The 19,173-nt window shown below is 40.9% G+C and overlaps 2 protein-coding genes across 18 annotated transcripts in view; one reads left to right on the plus strand and one right to left on the minus strand.

Moving 5' to 3' along the window:
* Positions 1-4,344, plus strand: part of LOC141784974 (KAT8 regulatory NSL complex subunit 1-like) — a 33,243-nt gene extending 28,899 nt beyond the window's left edge. For 2 of the 3 annotated variants that reach the window (XM_074662995.1, XM_074662994.1), the window contains 7 exons: positions 194-403; positions 487-641; positions 1,221-1,345; positions 1,508-1,565; positions 1,950-2,062; positions 2,141-2,393; positions 3,302-4,344. In XM_074662995.1, the coding sequence (XP_074519096.1) occupies positions 194-403; positions 487-641; positions 1,221-1,345; positions 1,508-1,565; positions 1,950-2,062; positions 2,141-2,393; positions 3,302-3,514 (1,127 nt within the window). In that variant the 3' untranslated portion in view covers positions 3,515-4,344. The remainder of the gene's footprint in view (positions 1-193; positions 404-486; positions 642-1,220; positions 1,346-1,507; positions 1,566-1,949; positions 2,063-2,140; positions 2,394-3,301) is intronic. The other variant, XM_074662996.1, reaches the window with a different exon arrangement.
* Positions 4,345-7,846: 3,502 nt separating this feature from the next.
* LOC141785364 (uncharacterized) overlaps positions 7,847-19,173 on the minus strand; it is a 32,600-nt gene continuing 21,273 nt past the window's right edge. For 5 of the 15 annotated variants that reach the window (XM_074663667.1, XM_074663669.1, XM_074663662.1 and 2 more), the window contains 10 exons: positions 17,868-17,928; positions 17,701-17,739; positions 17,244-17,497; positions 15,517-15,609; positions 14,914-15,006; positions 13,000-13,092; positions 12,662-12,754; positions 11,334-11,415; positions 11,096-11,202; positions 7,847-8,191 (listed from right to left, as the gene is read on the minus strand). In XM_074663667.1, coding sequence (XP_074519768.1) covers positions 7,994-8,191; positions 11,096-11,202; positions 11,334-11,415; positions 12,662-12,754; positions 13,000-13,092; positions 14,914-15,006; positions 15,517-15,609; positions 17,244-17,497; positions 17,701-17,739; positions 17,868-17,928 — 1,113 coding nt within the window. In that variant the 3' untranslated portion in view covers positions 7,847-7,993. The remainder of the gene's footprint in view (positions 8,192-11,095; positions 11,203-11,333; positions 11,416-12,661; positions 12,755-12,999; positions 13,093-14,913; positions 15,007-15,516; positions 15,610-17,243; positions 17,498-17,700; positions 17,740-17,867; positions 17,929-19,173) is intronic. The other 10 variants (XM_074663666.1, XM_074663660.1, XM_074663672.1 and 7 more) reach the window with 7 other exon arrangements.

A 19,173-nucleotide genomic window follows, 5' to 3' on the forward strand; every position in this document is an offset into this window, starting at 1 on the left:
GGAGCTCAGCTTGTTAAAAACGTTACTTCACTTCTCATCGTAAAATCCAGCATCTATATTCTTCAGTTTTGAGATTTTTGGACACTGACAACTGTCTTGATCTCTCAAGTATTGTAGAGTCAAAATTTTTTAATATATTGTTGTAAAAACTCTCCTTTAAAAATATTCATGTGTCTCCTTGGTGGTGTTGTAGGACTGGGCCACTTTAAGAACCGTGCTGAGAAGCAGAGGACAGCGGACAGCAGTGTTGCCAGCAGCAGTGCTGTTCTCAACGCGACCCGGCTCGAGGGCCAAGCCGTGTGCAAGGCCGAGCGGCTGCAGGGTCTCTCCACTCCTCTGGGGCCCTACGACAAGAACTACAGCCGCAAGAGATTAAGAGAGCACTCTCTGGAGCGGGCAGACAGTGAGTGTTTCTGAAGCTCTGCTCTCATAAATCCATTCTGGGGTGTTTTCGTCTGATATTCATTCCTGTGTCCTCTTCTCCAGCCTCACCCAAACTCTTCCTGGAGTCCAGCAGCCCCTGCACCTCTATGCCCAACATGCACTCGTCCCTCCACAGCCCCCTCACACGACAGCTGTCCACGTCCTCAGAGAACTCTACACCGCTGGGCGTCGGAAGCCAGAGCATCCCCAACACACCTGTAAGGACAGATGCCAGACAAACACTCACTTAATTCACACGTTTCACTGATAACAAACCAAAGCTGGACACCAGGAGTCAAACATCAACGGTTTAATTTCTCAAAACCTGAACAGAAACGAGTCTGTTAGGAAGACTGAGACCAGATAACAGAATACAGGAACTGTAGCGTAGCTCCTCCTTAGTCAGCCTTGTGTCAGACTCTTGTGTCAGACTCTGTTCACTCACTGATGATGAAGTGAGAGTGTGGCCAGGTGAAAAAAAACAAAGTCAAGTCAAATTGAAACTTCTCTGCTTTGTGGTTTTGTTTGTTTTCCTGCAGCTGCTGAAGCAGCGTATCAGGAAACAACCAGACTTGTGGTAGTCAAACTGTCGGTGTAGAAAACAAACTCTCCATTTTATATTTAATGGTTTTATCACCAAAGAATGGAGCTGTTCAAGTATTAAAGATTAAGTCCAAAACATGAAGTTGTGTATTGATTGCGTGAAGTATGTGAGAGTGAAATAAACCCCCTGACTCTTTGTTGTGTTGTTATGAAACCTCCACATTGACTCCTTCACTCGCTCCTCTGTCCTCCAGCAGCAGCCCATCAAGAGACGGCGAGGGGAAAGCTCTTTCGACATCAACAACATCGTGATCCCCATGTCTGTGGCCGCCACCACCCGAGTGGAGAAGCTGCAGTACAAAGAGATCCTCACCCCCAGGTAAACACACCCGTCACTGTGTCAGCTCAGGACGTCACACCTGGACATCGCCGTGTTTGCCCTGCAGCCTGTTTAGTCAGGAACAGGAGATGAATCTGTCTGCACGGTTAGCTCCTCCTGTTGAGAATGTTGGAGCTCATATTTTATTTTTCTGCTCTTCAGTTGGCGATCGGTGGACATTTTCTCTCAGCCAATCACTGAAGAGGAAAATGAGCGAGAGGTGAGAGTCACACACCACTTCAAACTATTTCCCAATCTTTTTTTTTTTCTTTCTTACTCTGAAATAAGTCAACAGCCCCTTAAATACCCTCTTAAATACACTGATTTAAATAATCCTCTTTATCCTGTAGTCTGGAAACAAATGAACAGTGACACCTGGTGGTCACTGAAGGTTTATGGTCTGTAGTGAATCCAGATTAGTCTGATGGCTTTTCTTGCAATACAAAAGCTTTAGTTGGTGATAATTTGTTATAGAATGTTGATTTATTTCAGACATTAGTGAAAAATAAATTCCAATATTTTTTCTGAGCCTTTTCCAGAGATTTTAATTCAGTGATTTTTATTCACAAAGTAATAAATAATGTGTGTTTTTGTTTGTTTTTAGGTGGAGGATCTGACAGACGCAGCCTTCACTCTCCTCCATCAGCCCTACGAGGACCAGGAGCGTTCCCGCTGGACTTGGATGGCGCTGGCTCCTGCCAAGAGGAGGGGCAGCAGGTCCGTACCTCCCTCCCCGCTCCACAGAAACAGATTTATGTAGCTCAGAGAATTAACATGGACTCTGTGTCCCTTCAGGTCGTACAAATCCGTGGACGGACGGACCACGCCGCTGCTGTGCGGGACAAACCCTCCCACCCCCCAGCCTGCGTCCCCTGACCCGGGTCACTGCCCCATGCTGCACGACTACAGCCACGTGCCGTCACCCATGAGCCCCGCCAGCCCTGACACCACCTCCAACCCCCACACGCCCTGCTCCAGAGACTCCCACCGGCTGCTGTCCAGTGAGGACACACGCTGCTCCACGCCGGACTTCACCTTTGAGGAACGGGTGTGTACCTGCCTCTGCACATCAGTCATAAAATAACAGAAAAACTGACAACTTTATATGAAGTTATTCACAATTAAACAGCAGTGAGTTTGTCTTAACCTGATAAAATGATATGTTCATAGTGAGTGTGTTGGTAAAACAGTCTGCTTGAGATTGAGAAAGGTGTTTATAGAGTAGTATTTATAATATTACTGGCTACATTTACCTTTCAGTGTACCTCTGTCTATGATTTCTTCACTTCTATCCCCATAGTGCAATGAGCCTGAAAGTTAAATGAGGATGAATTTTGCAATTTTTGGTGCTGTTGAGGTTTCATTTGAGTTGGATTTGTGCCGAACCAAACAGAGTTCACTGTTTGAATTCAGTGTTTTCATTGTGGTGAAGCTTTCAGAGCTAAAATTGAGGTTTTATGCTTAGAAAAAGAAACCAGGGCTCAGACATGCAGTGTGAAGAGTCCTTCGTCTCTCCTAATGGTGGTTTAAAAACAGTGATGTGACTTGAAAGGTGTGAACAAGTGTCTTAAAGGTAAAGCATGAAGCTTGTGAAGGATTTGGAGCAGAGCGGAGGGAGAAAAAGAATAAACCAGAGCATTGAACTCTTTAATTTGGTGGGACTGACACATTTCTGAATGGGTTGAAGCTTTAGATTTAAACTCAGACACGTTGGGTTGGATTTGAGAAGCTGCCAACAGTTTGCTTTCAGAGCCGACAGAGGATGAAGTGGTGCTCACAGGCCTCACAAAAGCTGGACAATCGGAGGACGGCTTTTCAGGGAGGGGGCTTAGAGAGATGAGAGCTACAGCAGCTTACACAGGCTGAACCTGAAACAGCACCTGTACGAAGAATAAGGATTAGAAATGAGAAAACAGAAAAGGGTTTTTATGACGTCATGTTGTTTGGTCTTTGCAGACGGTAGCGCCGTGGGAGCGCCGCAGCTTCCCCCTGCCAGAGGACCCGGCCCCGGAGCCCGAGCCGGAGAGCGACCACATCAGGCCCAGAATGCGCAGCATCTCAGGTTGCCGAGCAACGGCCTATGGGCGGCTGGACTCGGATGACACGGAGCTGCCTTGCGAGGACGACGGCGGCATCGTCCCCAAACACAAGGCCTCCACCCACCGATGAATGACTGACAGGCAGAGGCCCCGCCCCTCGTCCTGCCCCCACAGCTCCTCTCTGGCATTAACAAGCAGAACCTCAAAGCAGAATAAGATATTAAATGGGTTCCTGTTGTTTGATATTCAAACATCAGTCTAATACTTTCACAGTTTTTAGTGAATATTATGGAGATAGAAGCCTTTCCCTACACTTGTTTTTGTCACAGGAAAAAAAAGGATAAATGTAAAAAAAAAAGTATAAAACAACACGTTACAAAAAATGTTTTCTGTAGTAGGCTAAACAATGTACATGGGGGCTTAGTGGTGTTTCATATGTCGCGTGTACACTTGTAGCGCACTATGTAGCGGACTCCTCAAAATATGGCCAAAGGGTGTTTTCTATTGACTAGTTTGCTTGTAATTCCCATGTACATTTTTAGTGGAGTGACAAATAACAAAACAAGAAAAAATACCCCCTCCCTCCCTCCTCCTCCTCTTCTTCCTCCTCATCCAAATAAACAGGTACATTTGAGATGTGGCTCCTTTGTCTCCCCCTAGAGGTCGCCTGAAATCACCAGAGCACTTCTCCAAACTGCCAAGTCTGGTTTTGTTGGTTTGCTTTCTTTGTTTGTTTTTTCATTCCTGACATGTTTTATTTGTGTCTGTTCTGTTTGTTCCAGTGTAACACATTCTTTGTGTGTTTTTTTTTTCTTTCTGAATAGTAAAATCATTCCTTTACAGTCTCTTTCTGAGAGTGTCAGCCCCCCGTAGACTCTCCCCTCCCTCCGTTCTGTTTTAAAGAGGGTGTCGGCACAGAGAGGACTGGAGACTTTTTGAGCACTTGCCCTACAAAGAAAGCGCTGCTGCATGCTGGGAAACATGCTAATGTTAGTCTTACCACAACAGCACACAGTAAGATTTCCACGGATTAAACAAAAAAAGGACGAAGAAGAAATAAACCGTAGGTAACAGGGATGATTGTACCACCTGCTAATTTTACTCACCTCCCTCCTTGCATACAGTCTTCGCTGTATTTAAAGAAGTAAAAGTGGAAAAATAAACATAACAACCCTCCACTTTCCCGTGTTCCTCTTTTTTCTGGTTCAGCTTGACGAATTGTTCTCTTGCAAACATTCAAATGTAGCAGCTCTCAGCTAAAGTCCACCCTGAGCTCAGGTTTTCAACGTAAGGGAATATTTTCTGCTGTTAAATAGTTCAACTCTCAGACTGATCCCACCTCGACCGCTCTGTTTCAAGAAGGATTTTATTTTCTGCCCCCTCACACACAAACATAACCACACTCTCTCCCCCTGCCCCCTCCTCTTCTTAAGTAACTAATTGCTATGCAAAAAAAATCTATGGTTGTTTTCATTTTACACCTCCTTTTTATGCCACAGCCATTCAATCACTGTTTTTTCTTTTGTAGTTAAGATGTCGATGTACCTGTTCGATTGTTGCAGCAGTTAACCTAATCAAAAAGCAGAATTGTTTTTTCTTTTTTGTAAATAGTACCATTAAAACATTTATGTTTAACTTGGCGCAAGTGTTCTGGCCTCAAGTTTTTACGTGTCCAAACTGTCTGAAGTCACTTCTCACACTCCAGCAGCTGAGATTCACATTGTCACACTTTGGTCTCCATACTTCACACATGTTGCAGCTTTTTCTGATCTATTTAAAAGCAGTTAATCACTCCACAACAGCAGCAGCAGTGACTTCATAGCATTTATTTTCAAATACACATATACAGCAACGAGAATCATCATAAACCAGTTATTGATAAAATGCACAATAACGAGAACAATCACATTTCCACAACTGTACAGCGTCAGAAATAACCCAAATGAAAAAAAAAAAACAAAAAGAAAAAGGTGATGAGTTTTTGTTACTGCAGAATCCTCCCACTAAAACACACAAACCGTACCTCACTCTTCATCACGTCTCTGCTTCAGCAGGATCGACTCCCAGACCCTCACGCTCACACACATCCTTACACAAACACACACACACACGTGCGCTTCTTCATCCTGCACTCTGAGACGACTGTGCTGTCTGGAAATAAAGAAAGTAGCATGCAGATAATGTTGCAATCACACCCTTAAATCCTTACGTGTCCAGTCTTTAACTTAAATTCTTTGTGGCTTATAAAGATTTAATTTCGACGTACACAGCTGGGAAACAGATTCAGTATATCCTTTCAGATCCAGAGAGCATATATAAAGAGGATATACACAAGAGATCGCTTAAAGAAAGGGAGGCAACAAGCAGACAAGCTGGCTCTTACATGAGGTGCATGCAAGACGTTTCACTTTATAATCATGTGAGTATTAGTGATGAATCTGCAGGAGTATTGATCAGCAGGAGGATGTTTTCGAGCACCTGGATGCTGATTATTTTCTCACAGGAACATGTTCTGGTTCTGCTGCAGCTGGTTGCATTTATGTCTTTTGAGTTAATCTCCCAAAATCACTCCTGATCTGCAGCTTTAGATATAAAACACCAAAAGTATGTAGACAACCAATGAAGGATACCACTTTTCATTATAAAAGCCACCACTAGGGGGTGAAGTTTGAGGTATCTGGGATTCCTTGGCTTGCAGACAGCCTCTAGTGGACGTTTAAGGAACTGCATTTTAGAAGGAGCTTCATTTTTTAACAGAAGGCTGCAGCTTGTGTTATTCATGTGGAGTTTTTTTGTATTTTGGGGGATTTTTTTCTGATTTTAATCAAGAATCGAGACAGTTTGGGATTTTGTGCAATCAAAAATTAACTCTAATTGAAAAAATCACATTTGCAAAATTTGCAATTCTGTTTTCTTATCTTTAAATTTTCACAACTTGCATGAGCAGCTTTTATTAACATGTCTAAAAGAAAACCAGTGGATTTAGGTGTCCACATACTTAAGTCCAGGTGGTAATACTGTTAACTAGGAAGAGACCAAAAGCAACCAGCTGACATTTCAACATGTTTCTCCAGATGTAAACTTTTCCGTCTATGAGCTCCTTCCTGTTCAGTTTCTCTTCTTTCTCTTGTCGCGTGCCTAAATAACCCCTCATATCAACTTGGCCCAATCAACCATCATCCATCCATCCATCCATCATCCATCCGTCATCTTTCCATCTGTTTCTCCAGACAGTCAGACCCATTCTGGTTGAGTGAATTTTAAAATACTAGACTTCTTTTTTTTTTAAGTGAGACTATGTAACTATGTGTGAGCGAAGTAAGGACACTCTTTCTCCTTCAAAGTAGATCAATCAGCCGTAAAATGCAGCTTCTAATCATTATATACATGAAGAAGTTTCACTGCTGCAGTCTTACTTTGTCTGGTTAATGTTAGCTTCTGCTACCTAGCATGATGTTAGGTAAACATGAGATTTCTGGGACTTTGTTGCTTTATGTTTTGCATGACAGCTGCATAAGTCCTGCCCCTTGCACTGATTGGTGAGTTATTAAACCGCCCTGCACTCATTGGATGAATCTTTATTGAAGAAGTTACATAGTCTCTCTTTAAGATTTGCACTTTAGTCATTTTAATAAGGTTATTCTATCTACCTTTCATGTGCACAAAGCAGCGTAAATACTGTCACCATGATGAGCTTCCTTGTCATAATTTGGCCATGAACGTTAATCTTTAAAGGTTAGTTTCCTCCTCATACGTCAAGCTGAAGCGCATTTACAGTAAAGCAGTAACAAAAAAGTAAAATAAAATAACACTGACAGTAGCAGGCACAATACAAATGTTTCTTCATATCAAATACATGTCATATATCCACAGAGTACGATTATAAAACTGTGCCCAACACAAACCAAAGTTTCTACTCTAGCCGTTCTGTTTTTTTTTAAACCCAGGTTACACCCCGGTCACCTACGTCAGTTCGAGGTGCAGCACACGTCGGACTACACAAAGCAAAGACAGCAGCGAGGTCTGAAAGCATTTTTTTTCTGCCGTGTTGAAAAAAAATTGCTACTTTTCTTTTTCTGTTTACCTCTCTCACCCCCTCACCGTACCCTGTAACTGTTCCTTCTTCAGCACTAACTGGCACCTAACAGTCTGCTTTCCCTCCATTTTACAAGTTCTAGCTTTGTTCAAAAAGAAAACTAAACAAAAGTGGATATCCATCGAAGGGGACGTTTAAACTTCCTAAAGGGTTCACAGTCAGTATGACAGGAAACCAAGAGTCGAGTGATTCACCAGGGGATGCATGAAGAGATTTCGTCTGATTCACAGGGAGAATTTGGCTCTGCTGGGTTGCTTTAACTCTTAAAGGGAAACTTACAAAAGGTAGAAAGAGCAAATAAAGACCACAGAGAGAAATTAAAGACATATTGGCCTACGTGTTTATCTGTTTTTTTTCTCCTTAGAACAGTTTCAAAGGTTAGTGAAGGATAAACAGTGATGGGTAGCTAAAAAAGTCCTGTGAACATAATGAGGAAGGCATCACAACTCCTCTAACGTGGTCGTGTGTTGGAGGTGGAGGTGGAGGAGGTGGGGGGAAGAGGAAGAGGTGCATTCACAAGCCTTGTTGGGCCAGGGAGGCAGACACCTGGTCGGCCAGCGTGGAGAGCTGTGGGGAGTCGGCCATGTTGATGCTGCCGGAGGAGGACACGGTGCTGAGCTGGTGGGGAGAGTCTTCCAAAGAGACAATCTCGGCGCCGTGGTCAGTGCGGGCCTTGGCTGACTCACGGAAGCTCAGTTTGTGGCTCTCAATCTGTAGAGAACCAAAGGAGAAGGTCACACAGGCTGCAGGAGGTCAGTCTGACAGGCTGTAGGGCGCCCTCTGGTGGGCAAATGAATACTCTCACAAGAACTAAATGCACCTGGAATAAACAGGAGACTGCTCTCAAACCTTAACTTTCATCTGCTTGTTGAAATTTGTAAAACATGAATATGACAGCTACTAACCTCAGTCCAATCTCTGAATATGTGAACCTTTACTAAAACAAGCTGCAACATCAAGGTTTACTAATTTTGCAACAGAGTAATTTTGCAGAGTCCTAAAGTGTGTAATAATTGCTCATTTTGGTTACAAAACAGATAATTCTTGCATTTTAGAAGCTTCAACAAGGAAGACTTTGCACAAAAATGTAAGATTCTTTGTGTAATTTATAATGAATAAAAACGTGAGACATGGGAGAATTATCCCATCTAAACTGAAATTAAAAAAGTTCTTTAATGTTTTTGTTCGGCTACATTTGGGTGTCTTTTTACAATCAAAAGGTTTTAATGAAACAAAATTTTGGATGGGCCAAGAAAAAATGGTATAGACCAAAAAACTTGTTACAGAAAAGAGAATATTAGGCTCACTAATAGGTGTCCTGTTGTTTCAAGGAAACAAACTTTTTTAGTTCCATAATAAAATAAAAGATAAAAACTGCTAAAATATATTTTTAAAGGTAAAAGTAAATAAAATAAATAATAAACAATAATGAATAAATAATAAACACCGTGTGTGGAAAATGGAGCAATGTTTGCAAAACGCGAGCTCGACCTTTGACCTTACTAGCTTTTGATGTGATTCTTTTTTCTATGCTCTTACCTTATTAAAACGGTTGAGAGTTCAAAATAACTATAACTGCCAAACTATTTTGTTTAAAACAATTTTGTAACTGTTTGCTAGCAATTAATGTGACGCTAACTTCATTTATTATCGACAAGGACCGAGGGTTAGCAGCAGCTAGCATCAGGTGCATCAGGCTGCTAATTCGAGCAACCAGACCGCTACGTGCTAACCGTGGTTTGGGACGTTGTTATAACAAAACCAGATGATTTTTAAGAAGCTGATGAGACTAAGAAGAAAGGGAACAACCTGGAAGAGCTGGATTAACACCTTTAAGGAGAGCTACAACTGCAACTTCAGTAAGTATAAGTGCCTTACGGGCTAACGGTAGCTACAGATAGCGGGTAGCCACTAGCTCGCTCCTCGGTGGTGTTTCGGTGAAAGTGGTGACCGTTTTAACAGGCGACTATTCAAACAAGTCAAAATGTTATTATGGTGACTTCAGCTGTTGAAAAAACCTATTTGTGTGAAGTTTTAATTATAATGTGAATATGTACTTATCAAAGAGGGTGTAAGTAATGTGTTTTTATTTATTTGCGTTAGACTTACTGTGTTTTTTATATTGTTTATGCCTCAACTATCATTAGCACCTTCTTCTAACAACCCAGCCCCACACAACTTCACAACAGAAGTTAAACTCTGGAAAAAAATCAGGATTTATTTTCACTATTTATCAAAAACTGAACATCTGTGCTGCAGATAACAACACACAGCTGGTGCGTACTTACAGGAGTCCTCAATCTTTATGAGGGGATTCGTCAGGATGGGTGTGATGGGTGCTGAGGGGACAGTCTGAGGTGACTGAGGGGGGGTGACAGCAGGGGAGGGGATGGAGGGGCTGCCTGAGGTGCTCCCCTCTGCTTCCTTCCCCTTGTCCCTCTACAGAGGAGCCCCCAGCAAGGGAAATGACAAAGCATGCAACAAAAATACACGTGATGGCGTCAACAGAAATCAAAATGCAACACAATATAAGATGAAAAAATGGTAAAACAAAAGAATCAATAAGTCATGGTGGAGACAGATTAGCTGGATGGAGGAAGTGGAATCAAAAGAAGCAGAGAAGCACTGATGCACACATAAAGAAGGGAAGGCTGAGCAACGCTTGACTGTGAAATACCATTTTCAGTGAAATTAAGTTGTAAAATTACTGATAATATCGCTGAGATCATGTGGGCAAGAAAATGACCGCCAGGCTTTCAAAACCTAATTAAGATGCAGCTGCAAGTTTGCTTTCTAACGGAGAGGAAACATTTCTGAGCCTGTCGTGTAAGTGAAGAGTTCTGATAAAAGCGGTGTTGAGAATAACAAGTGGAGCCACAACATAGATTAAAAATATTTGGGGGTGGAACATTTACAAGCTCATAGTCCTTCTAGTGTAAACACAGCCACAAGAAAGCGCTGCGTTTACAGACCCAGGCTTTCATACTTTGATTTAGTGTGACAGAAATGTATTCATGTCCCAACACTGGCTGCATTTAGCAATCTGCAAGTTGTGCAATCCTTTTTGACGATTCCCCCAAAAGCTAGGGTGTTAGAAATGTTTTCTATGCACCATTTTCCATTAAATTGGAATGGTTTACAAACCATCAAACCAGTGTATAACCTCCTCAGGAACTGTAGAAGAATATCTTGTGAGCTTTATTTAATACCCAGAATGATTTCCACTGTTTATTTATTCGATTTTTGCAGCTGTACACTTAGAAAAAGATGATCAGAATGCCTTTGATAGTTTTGAATCAAATTACTTCAAGAAAGAGGGAATTTTAGAGTGAACTGTACTTTTGCAGTTTTGTTTTGGACGTTTCTTCTGAGATAATCTGGGCATTTCTGTTTGTGTGGGTGTAAAACTCGCTGACCATGTTACACCCACGAAAACCCTCAAACAGCTTGAACGATCTGCTGGTTGTGTTGCGTTCAGGTTCTGTAAGTCAGCAGGAAAACTTTTACTGTGTGCGCTCTGAGCTTCGGCAGCAGAAATGGCAGATTGTGAAACACGCAGACAGACGACAGTAAGAAGAAGTGAGGGCGTTTTTTTTTAACTTGTGATGTTTTTACCCTTTTCTGTCCTCCTCCTGGAACATGGCCGATGTTGTCAAGAGAGCCAACCTTAGACTGGACTTTAAACTCCAGCTTTTCGTTCTTGATCTCAATATTTCCGCCACCTGAAAACAGAATAAAACCATTACAGGGCTACAGCTTCTATATTTTTGTCAACAAAAGCAATTAAGGATGTTTATCTTGAGCGCAGACCTCCTTGAACAAAAAGATTCGTATAATATTGTCAGATATTGACCTGGTTTGTGACGAATGTTGTCTTTTGATCCACATTTAGATGTAACGTTGCTCAGGTCGATCTTTTTGTGCACAATTTGAACCTGTAAAGCAGACCAAGCAGAAAACAGAAAATGTTAGAGACACATTTTATGATAAACTCGTTTTGCATGCAGCTACAGAGGGAGGATCTTAGAAACTGGCCTGTTAGTCTCCTAAAACTGTTACGGAAAGGACAGGGGAGGACACGGAGTGGTGAAATTGTACAAAACAAGATAAAGATTAAATTTTAAAGTCTTGTGATGCTGTCTGTGACCGTTTCAACATTCATCTACAGCCAAAATGCAGATAAACTAACCAAGTGTTTGATTTTGATCATGTTCTGCATTCTTTGACTCGCTCATGTTGATTGAGGATAAAAGTGACCTCATCTCAGGCTCTCCTGTCATGTCCGACACAAAGCGCTCAGTCTCTGAGCTGAGGTCATCTCAGAGCTCACGACAACAGGCACAGTTTGGTGGAGAGGCCGAGGACAGAGAGTCATTGTTTCAGTGCAGAGAGACTCCTCCACACACAAATTTATGATACTATTAGCGCTCCTCCAGATGAAAATCTGTTTGTGAATCGTGTCTGATCATGCAGCTTAAAGCACGGATCAGTTTGATGAACACACTCACACAGATTCATGCATTTTGTATGGAAGCTCACTGCTGCCAGTATGCTCCAGAAACAAAGTGAACAAAAAGATCCTGTCAGTCATTATAAAGAAAAAGCATAAAATATAATCCAACATTATTTAAAATAAAGTAAAATAGTAAAATGATAAGTATTTTCTGACTTACAGGATCTTTTTTGTGTGAATAAGCTTTGATTGATCTCGTTCAAAGGGTTTTATAGGCCTTAAAATTGTTATCTTGTCAAACCAACACGCACAGATTCAACATCAAGCCAACATTATTCCATGAGCATTACATAACACGATTAGCTGGGACTGCTGAGCTCTAAGAGCGACCACACACTAACAAACAACAACGCTCAGAGCTAAGTCAGAGAGTCAGGGCGTGCAGGAAGGACACTACTGCTGGTAAAGAGTGTCTACGGTTAAATGCTGCTCTAGTGGTCTGTATGTAATGCTCAGGAGTGTAAGAGTTTGATAATAAATCAGTTAATAGGAGGTGTTAACAGGTCTGTGTGGGGAGGAGACAGGTTGTACACAGACGGGAGGTTTCGTGCACTCGGACATCCTGTTCCTTTGTGGAGATGCATTCAGGAGAAGCGACAAGAACAAGGTTTAAAGCAACACCTGCACACCTGCAGCTCGCTACAGGCCAGATCACCAAATCTACTCACATTTCCACCACCCGGTACATGTTTTATATTATCTTTGGAGCCGCAGCGGGACTGCACATTGCTTAAGTCCAACTTCTTATCAAGAATTTGTACCTAGAAAAGGCGATATGTAGGAAAAGAAAGACGGTTATCCTGAGGAAGAAACGGCAGCTGAGGCTGCGAGTGAGGACCTTCAGCTGAAAAGATCTTTGAGGGATGAGCTGGAGGCTCAGGGGGGAGAGGGCTAACCAGGCAACATGTCTGATTAAAGAGGGAGTGAAAGTGCTTTGATTCATTTCAAACAAGGGTTTGTGATCTGATCATAACTGCAGAGATGAGAAGATCCCTTCGTTACTCACATTACCACCTCCGGCCACATGTTTGATATTGTCTTTGGAGCCACATTTTGACTGGGCATTACTAAAGTCCAACTTCTGATCAAGTATTTTAACCTGGAAAAGTGCAGAAGTAAGAGAAGCACTGAGACACACTAATGGAGAGAGAAAGAGGAAGAGATGGGTGTTCAAAATAAAAAAAAATCAAAGTGAAAAGATGTTTGCAGGAGTGGAAGAAGTTTGCAGACCTGTTACCTGAGTGAAACCACAACACGGAGATTCAGAAAAATTAATATTCTCTTGAGTTTAGGACAAACACCTGAAAGTCCACTTCTGACCTGTAAAATTCAGACTTTTTTTCTCAACAAAACAAATTCTAAGTTTCAAAATTTGGGAAGTTGTCATCATATAAAATCAAAGATGCTATGATGAGGATCTGTTTAGTGGACTGCCTTGCCACCTTCTGGCCTGGAGTCTCACACACTGTCGTAAAGATATGATTTTTAACTAGGCGTCTGTTTTGGAACAAATTTTCTTTGTTGAAGATAATTTTTTACCAGATACAACGCAATGAGGTATGGTATTTATCAGCACGGTTACCTAGCATTGTTGTTTGAATCGTGATAACAAGTAAGTTTGTAAGTTTCTATTGTACGTCAGTCACAAGTAGCGCTACAAGCAGCCCAACTATGACGTATCCGTAGGCTAACCTGACAACAAGCTAACTGTCAGTTCATACAGTAGTTTGGTGGGCTTCCATATGTGCCCCCATATCTGCCAGCGCTCATCTACCAATCAGAGCTAACGTAACCTCACTCTTCATTTTATTGATAGACTCTCAAGTTTGAACAGACCACTGCAGAATAACTGCTGACTGTGGGTTGGAATTAACATTAGCACAAACAGTTTAACCCGTATTTTAATCTTTAGCACGTTTTAGCATTTAGCTCGTGCTCTATCACTCTCCCTTTTACTTTTCTTATCCTCTTCTGTCCTTTTTCTGTCTGACAGTTAAGCTCCTGTGTCCACCATCACTACAAAATTAATCACAGAAATAGTTTTCTGCAGAGAAAAACACAGATCTCTCTTCTCACTGCTGAACTTCGTCAGCTGGTGTGGTGTTATCATAGAGACTTAGACGTGCCATAAATCAATCCAGTCGGGAAGCTACGGAGTAGTATTTCAAAATAACCTACATTAGTGCTAATAATCTCATTTTGATGTGTGGACTATGATCGACGTTAAGAGAGGGAGAGTTTTTCAAGATCACTCTAAAACTCCTCACAGCCTCTTTAAATTTATCTTTTAATGCAAACTGCTAAAATGTGATTAGATAAAATTTTGCACCACTATCCATGTACGTCTTTTATCTTAGTCAGATACTGCACTACTTGCACCTTGTACACAGGTTGTTTTTGTTGCCTTTTTGTACATTTTTTTATTTTGTTTCCTTATATTTTTCTATTTCAATTTCTAGATATTTTTTCCTAGACTTCCATTTTTAAACTTAAATCCTTTTTATCTATACTATCAGAGGGAAGAACAGTATTTTAATTTTCCTGTATGTCCTTGTATATATAAAAAAAAAAATTGAGAAAAAGTCCTTTAATCTTGAATCAAAGTGTCCCAAAGTTTTTGTAATTAGGGTTGCAAATTGAAAACACTCTAATCAGCCAACATTTTATCAGAAGCCAAGGTTTATCTTGGCTTAATTTGTTGAATTTTCGATCTAAATCTTCTTACAAACCAACAAAACTAAGTGGAGAGAAAATGTTGGATTTAAAACCTGCAGGACACAAAAATACTGCACAGCTTTCTGAAGAGATTCAACAACTTCTGTTTTTCAGAAGCGTTATTTGCTTGTAGGATCAGAGAAAACAAAAATGCTTATAAACTCCTTTTTTAGGACAATTGTTCTCCTGCGTCCAGATTTCTCACCTTTCCTCCTCCAGGCGTGTGCTTGAGGTTGTCTTTCGAGCCACAGCGAGACTGGACGTTAGCCAAGTCCAGTTTCTTATCCAGAATTTGAACCTGCAGCGTGCGAGAAGAGAAATTACAGTCAGGGGAAAACATTTAGAAACGAAAGCTGCAGGGAGGCGCAGCTTAGAGGAGAAAATAGGATGATGAAGGGATGAAATCTAATAATATTTGGACCTATCATTCAAGCTGCCATCCATAACTCTACGAAATAAAACCACAATCTGAGAGTCTGCTGCTTAATGTTTTCATGACTTGCTGAAGTATTTTGTAGCCTGCAGTTTTAATAAATCATGTAACGTCACAGATGCCAGCTTTAAAGCATTAAAGCAGTGATCTTTGGTTAAATGCAGCTTACTTATTGTAAAATTCAGTGTGTTATGGCTGTTTAAGAGCATGTTGGGACCATACACGTCCTATTTAAGATCCACCTCCTGATCATGTGTTTGAGCATGGAGCAGAGAAATGAGAGCACTCAGTTTGTTACCAAAAGTTGTTTTTTGATGATCATAACTGCAGAGATACTCAAGAGTCTGGTGTTGAGTTCATCCCTCAGTTACTCACATTGCCGCCACCGGGTACATGTTTCATATTGCCTTTGGAGCCACACTTAGACTGGACATTACTATAGTCCAACTTCTGTTCAACGATTTGTACCTGAAAAAATGAAAACGTCAGCTTTTAGATGTAGAGAGTAGAAGACGATGGAGTGACACAAGAGCTGTGTGGTTTGTGTAACCGCATGCAGGTGGAGGTGTTAGAGAGGAAGACAGGGGGAGGAAATATATCTCTAAAACCATCTGTGTTGTAGCTTCATCCTCTCCTGTGTTTGTTTGATCTGCAGTTTAAATGATTTATTTGGTCCATAAATATCACAACTCAAGATCGGCTCAAACTCAGCAGTGGAACATCAGACACGTGACTGCAGACGACAGGAATAGAACAAAGACTTGGAGAGCTTTTAATACTAAAATGGACCCCAAACACCCACACCCACACAGCTACACACAGTTATCAACCACGAAACACACACAGAACATCAAATCCCAAAACGTGCAGACAAAAGACAGATGGGAGTTCAAGTCGCACCAACAGTCCTCAGAGGCAGCTTGATCTGGGCGTAGATATGAATGTATTTTCAGATTTAAATCTCAGGTTTGTTTTAGAAAAACAGATCTTTAAGCTAAATGATTTGACTGCTTTCACAGTTTTTTTGGGGGGAATCAGTAAGATATTAAACATGCACATATGAACAAGATTAGAAAGATCTAAAGAACAAAAGAAGCCAGATTTAGGTTTTGGCTCCATAAATAAGCTTAAAGAGGAGGTACTGTGCTTTTTCATTTATTTCAAATAATACTTTGAAGTTTCAAAGAGTGAGATCAATCTGTGTTGGAGTAGCCACACAGGATTTGCTCGTATAATGACACTTCTCAGTGATAAATCTTCTTTAAATCACCTTGTATCTTCTGTTTTCTGTTTCTCATTACAATTATTATTACATTTTTTATTTTCCTATAAATATTCCTATTTTTTATTTTTATTTAATCAATTTATATTCTATTTTATTATTATGTAATACAATTTTTATTCTATTTTATTATTATTATTATTATTATTATTATTATTATTATTATAATTATTATTATTATTTTATTTTTTTACTATTATTATTAATTATTATGTATTTTTAGAATATTTTATATCTTAACTTTTTCTATATTCTATCTTGCATTTTTATTATTTTCTTGTCAATTGTTGGCACCAACACACCAAGACAAGTTTCTTGTATATGCAAATTCACTTCACAATAAAACGTGATTCTGGTTCTGATTCTGAAATAAGCAAACTAATGCAGCACTTTCTTGCTCTAAATTTCTTTGTCTCTTCAAACTTCCCTGGTCAGATTTTGGTCCAAAACGTTTCCCTGTATTAATTGATTTTTCATTTTTTTATTTATAGAGAAACATGACTTTGTGATGTTGCAACAGTGAAGGAAGCTTCTGGAGTGCTGGAGTTGGTCTAAAGGAGATTCTTGCTGAAGACTTCAATTTGAGGTAAGTGGAGGGGTTTTTTTTTTATCCGTAAAGCTAACTCAAAGCTACAACATGAAGCCTGAAAGTGAGCACAACACCCCCTCTTTAATTCAAAATGTGAATGTTCAAAGTTTTATCATTTCTGCCTCTGAAACAACTTTAAGAAGAGAAATGTTGCTGGGACTTAAAGCTCCTCTCTGCAAACAAACAAACTTGGACACTCTGCAGGATCAGGTCTGCTCTGTGTCTCAGTACCTTTCCTCCTCCCGGCTGGTGCTTGATGTTGTCCGTGGAGCCGATCTTGGACCTCACGTGCTTCAGGTCAGGCATGGGCGCCGCGGCAGCCAAAGGAGCAGGCGGGCGGCTCTTCAGGGAGCCCGGGGACTTGGGCGTAGAGCGCACCACTGCCACCTTCTTCACTTTGTTGGCCTCGGCCGCCGCCTTTGCAGAAAGCGCTTGGCTGGAGGGAGACTTAGGAGTACCAGGGCTGCTCTGTCCACTCTGGGCATCTTAAGGAACCAAAGAGGGAACTGAGTCAGCCGTTTAAAGCAGATAAACAGATTCAATGAAAGGAAATAATGACAATAAATCATGAAAACCAACTAAAAGCTGTGCTGGCTACAAGCTGCCTAAGTTTGATCCAGGATTAACCTGATCAGACTTTGGCACGGTGGCTTAAAGTGATCACTAATATTTCCTTTCTTTATTTTACCTTTTTCATTTTTGGGGGTGGGAGGTTTCTTGGCACTAGCTGCATCACAAAAAATATAACAAATCATAAGCAATTCTTTAATCTTAATCCTTGAAAAATGAGATAATTTGAACGGCAATTCATCAAAATAGGATTAGAAAATGAGGCGTTAAGTGCTCTTCACATACCTGGCTGGGCTCCAGGTCTTGCAGCGGGTTTGGATCCTGGGGTTTGAGACTTTGCACCACTCTGAAAACAAACAATACAACCCTTTAAAGTCTGCTTTCAGCCTGTGTGCTGCACTGATGATAGAGGAGCTGGTAGTTTGTTGTTTTCTTCTTGAGTTTGAGCGTGGCAGTGATTAGAGCATGTTTGGATCACTCAAACCTCGTACAACTCATAATGATGTGGTTTAGTTTGCTTTGGTTAGAGTAAGAAGCCAAAATCAGAGGAGGATTGGATGAAATCAGATGTTTGTGTCACCTGAGAGTAAACTGTGCATCCATTCATCCCTGACCTCTAAGCTGTACTTACTCTGGGCTGCCTGGGCCCTGTGCTGCTGCTGCTGCTGGCTTTAATGGGGATGGAGCTGGGGCCGTTTCGGGAGGAAGCGTGTGTTTTGTTGCCCTTGGTGACTATGGATGATCTTTTAGGGGGAGAGGTTGGTGTGGTGGCTGTTTGAGTCTTTTTTCATGAGGAGGGAAAATGAATAAAGAAACAAAAAGTTCTGATGACTGTGACCAAAAGAACAGGAATGATTCAACAAAGGAAAAATGATGGAAATGAAAAAAATGTGATGTTTCAGATGATTCTGGTTTATTACAACCTGAGGATTGTCTCGTCATGAATGTTTATTTTCTTGATCTAGTAGTATCATCTAGATCTGCAGACTCCCAAAGTCTGGCTTTGCTGCTGAGCTGTGATGGTTGACTGCTCTCATCTGTGTGGTTTCTCTTGAGCAGAATTTTTATTTTCTGTAATCTCTATAACTGCGCAGGATGTGGAGGTGGGAGGTGGTTAAGGCCCATTTATGCTCAACATTAAATGTGGATACGGATATGGTCGGAGCCTTCTATTCATGCTGTCAAGCTGACAGATACAGGCCAAACATAGCAACATCACCAGACACTGTGGTATCAAATTATGATATAATATAAATATAAGGGATGGGTGAAAAAATCTATTTACGAGATGTAGGGATTTTTGTTTGACAATATCAAAATCGTGACTCTTCATAAAAAAAAATGTTTTTTTTTTCTGATTCTTCATTTCCGCCTTTGTTTAACTGGATTGGAAAAAAAGTTGCCACTTTTCTCCAGCAGAGGGTGAAATGTTTCTCTATGACTCATACGATGTGCATTTGATGGAAAAATATGGCTCCTGATATTAGGGATAGACCGATTATCAGCTGGGCCATTTATCGGGGCCGATATTTGGCATTTTGAAGCATATCGGCATCAGCCTTTTTTAAATCTGACTGCCGATAAGAAACAA

Source organism: Halichoeres trimaculatus, unplaced genomic scaffold, assembly GCF_033239565.1.
Source record: "Halichoeres trimaculatus isolate MK-OKI-2021-1 unplaced genomic scaffold, fHalTri1.1 fHalTri1_scaffold_23, whole genome shotgun sequence".
Lineage (NCBI taxonomy): Eukaryota > Metazoa > Chordata > Actinopteri > Labriformes > Labridae > Halichoeres > Halichoeres trimaculatus.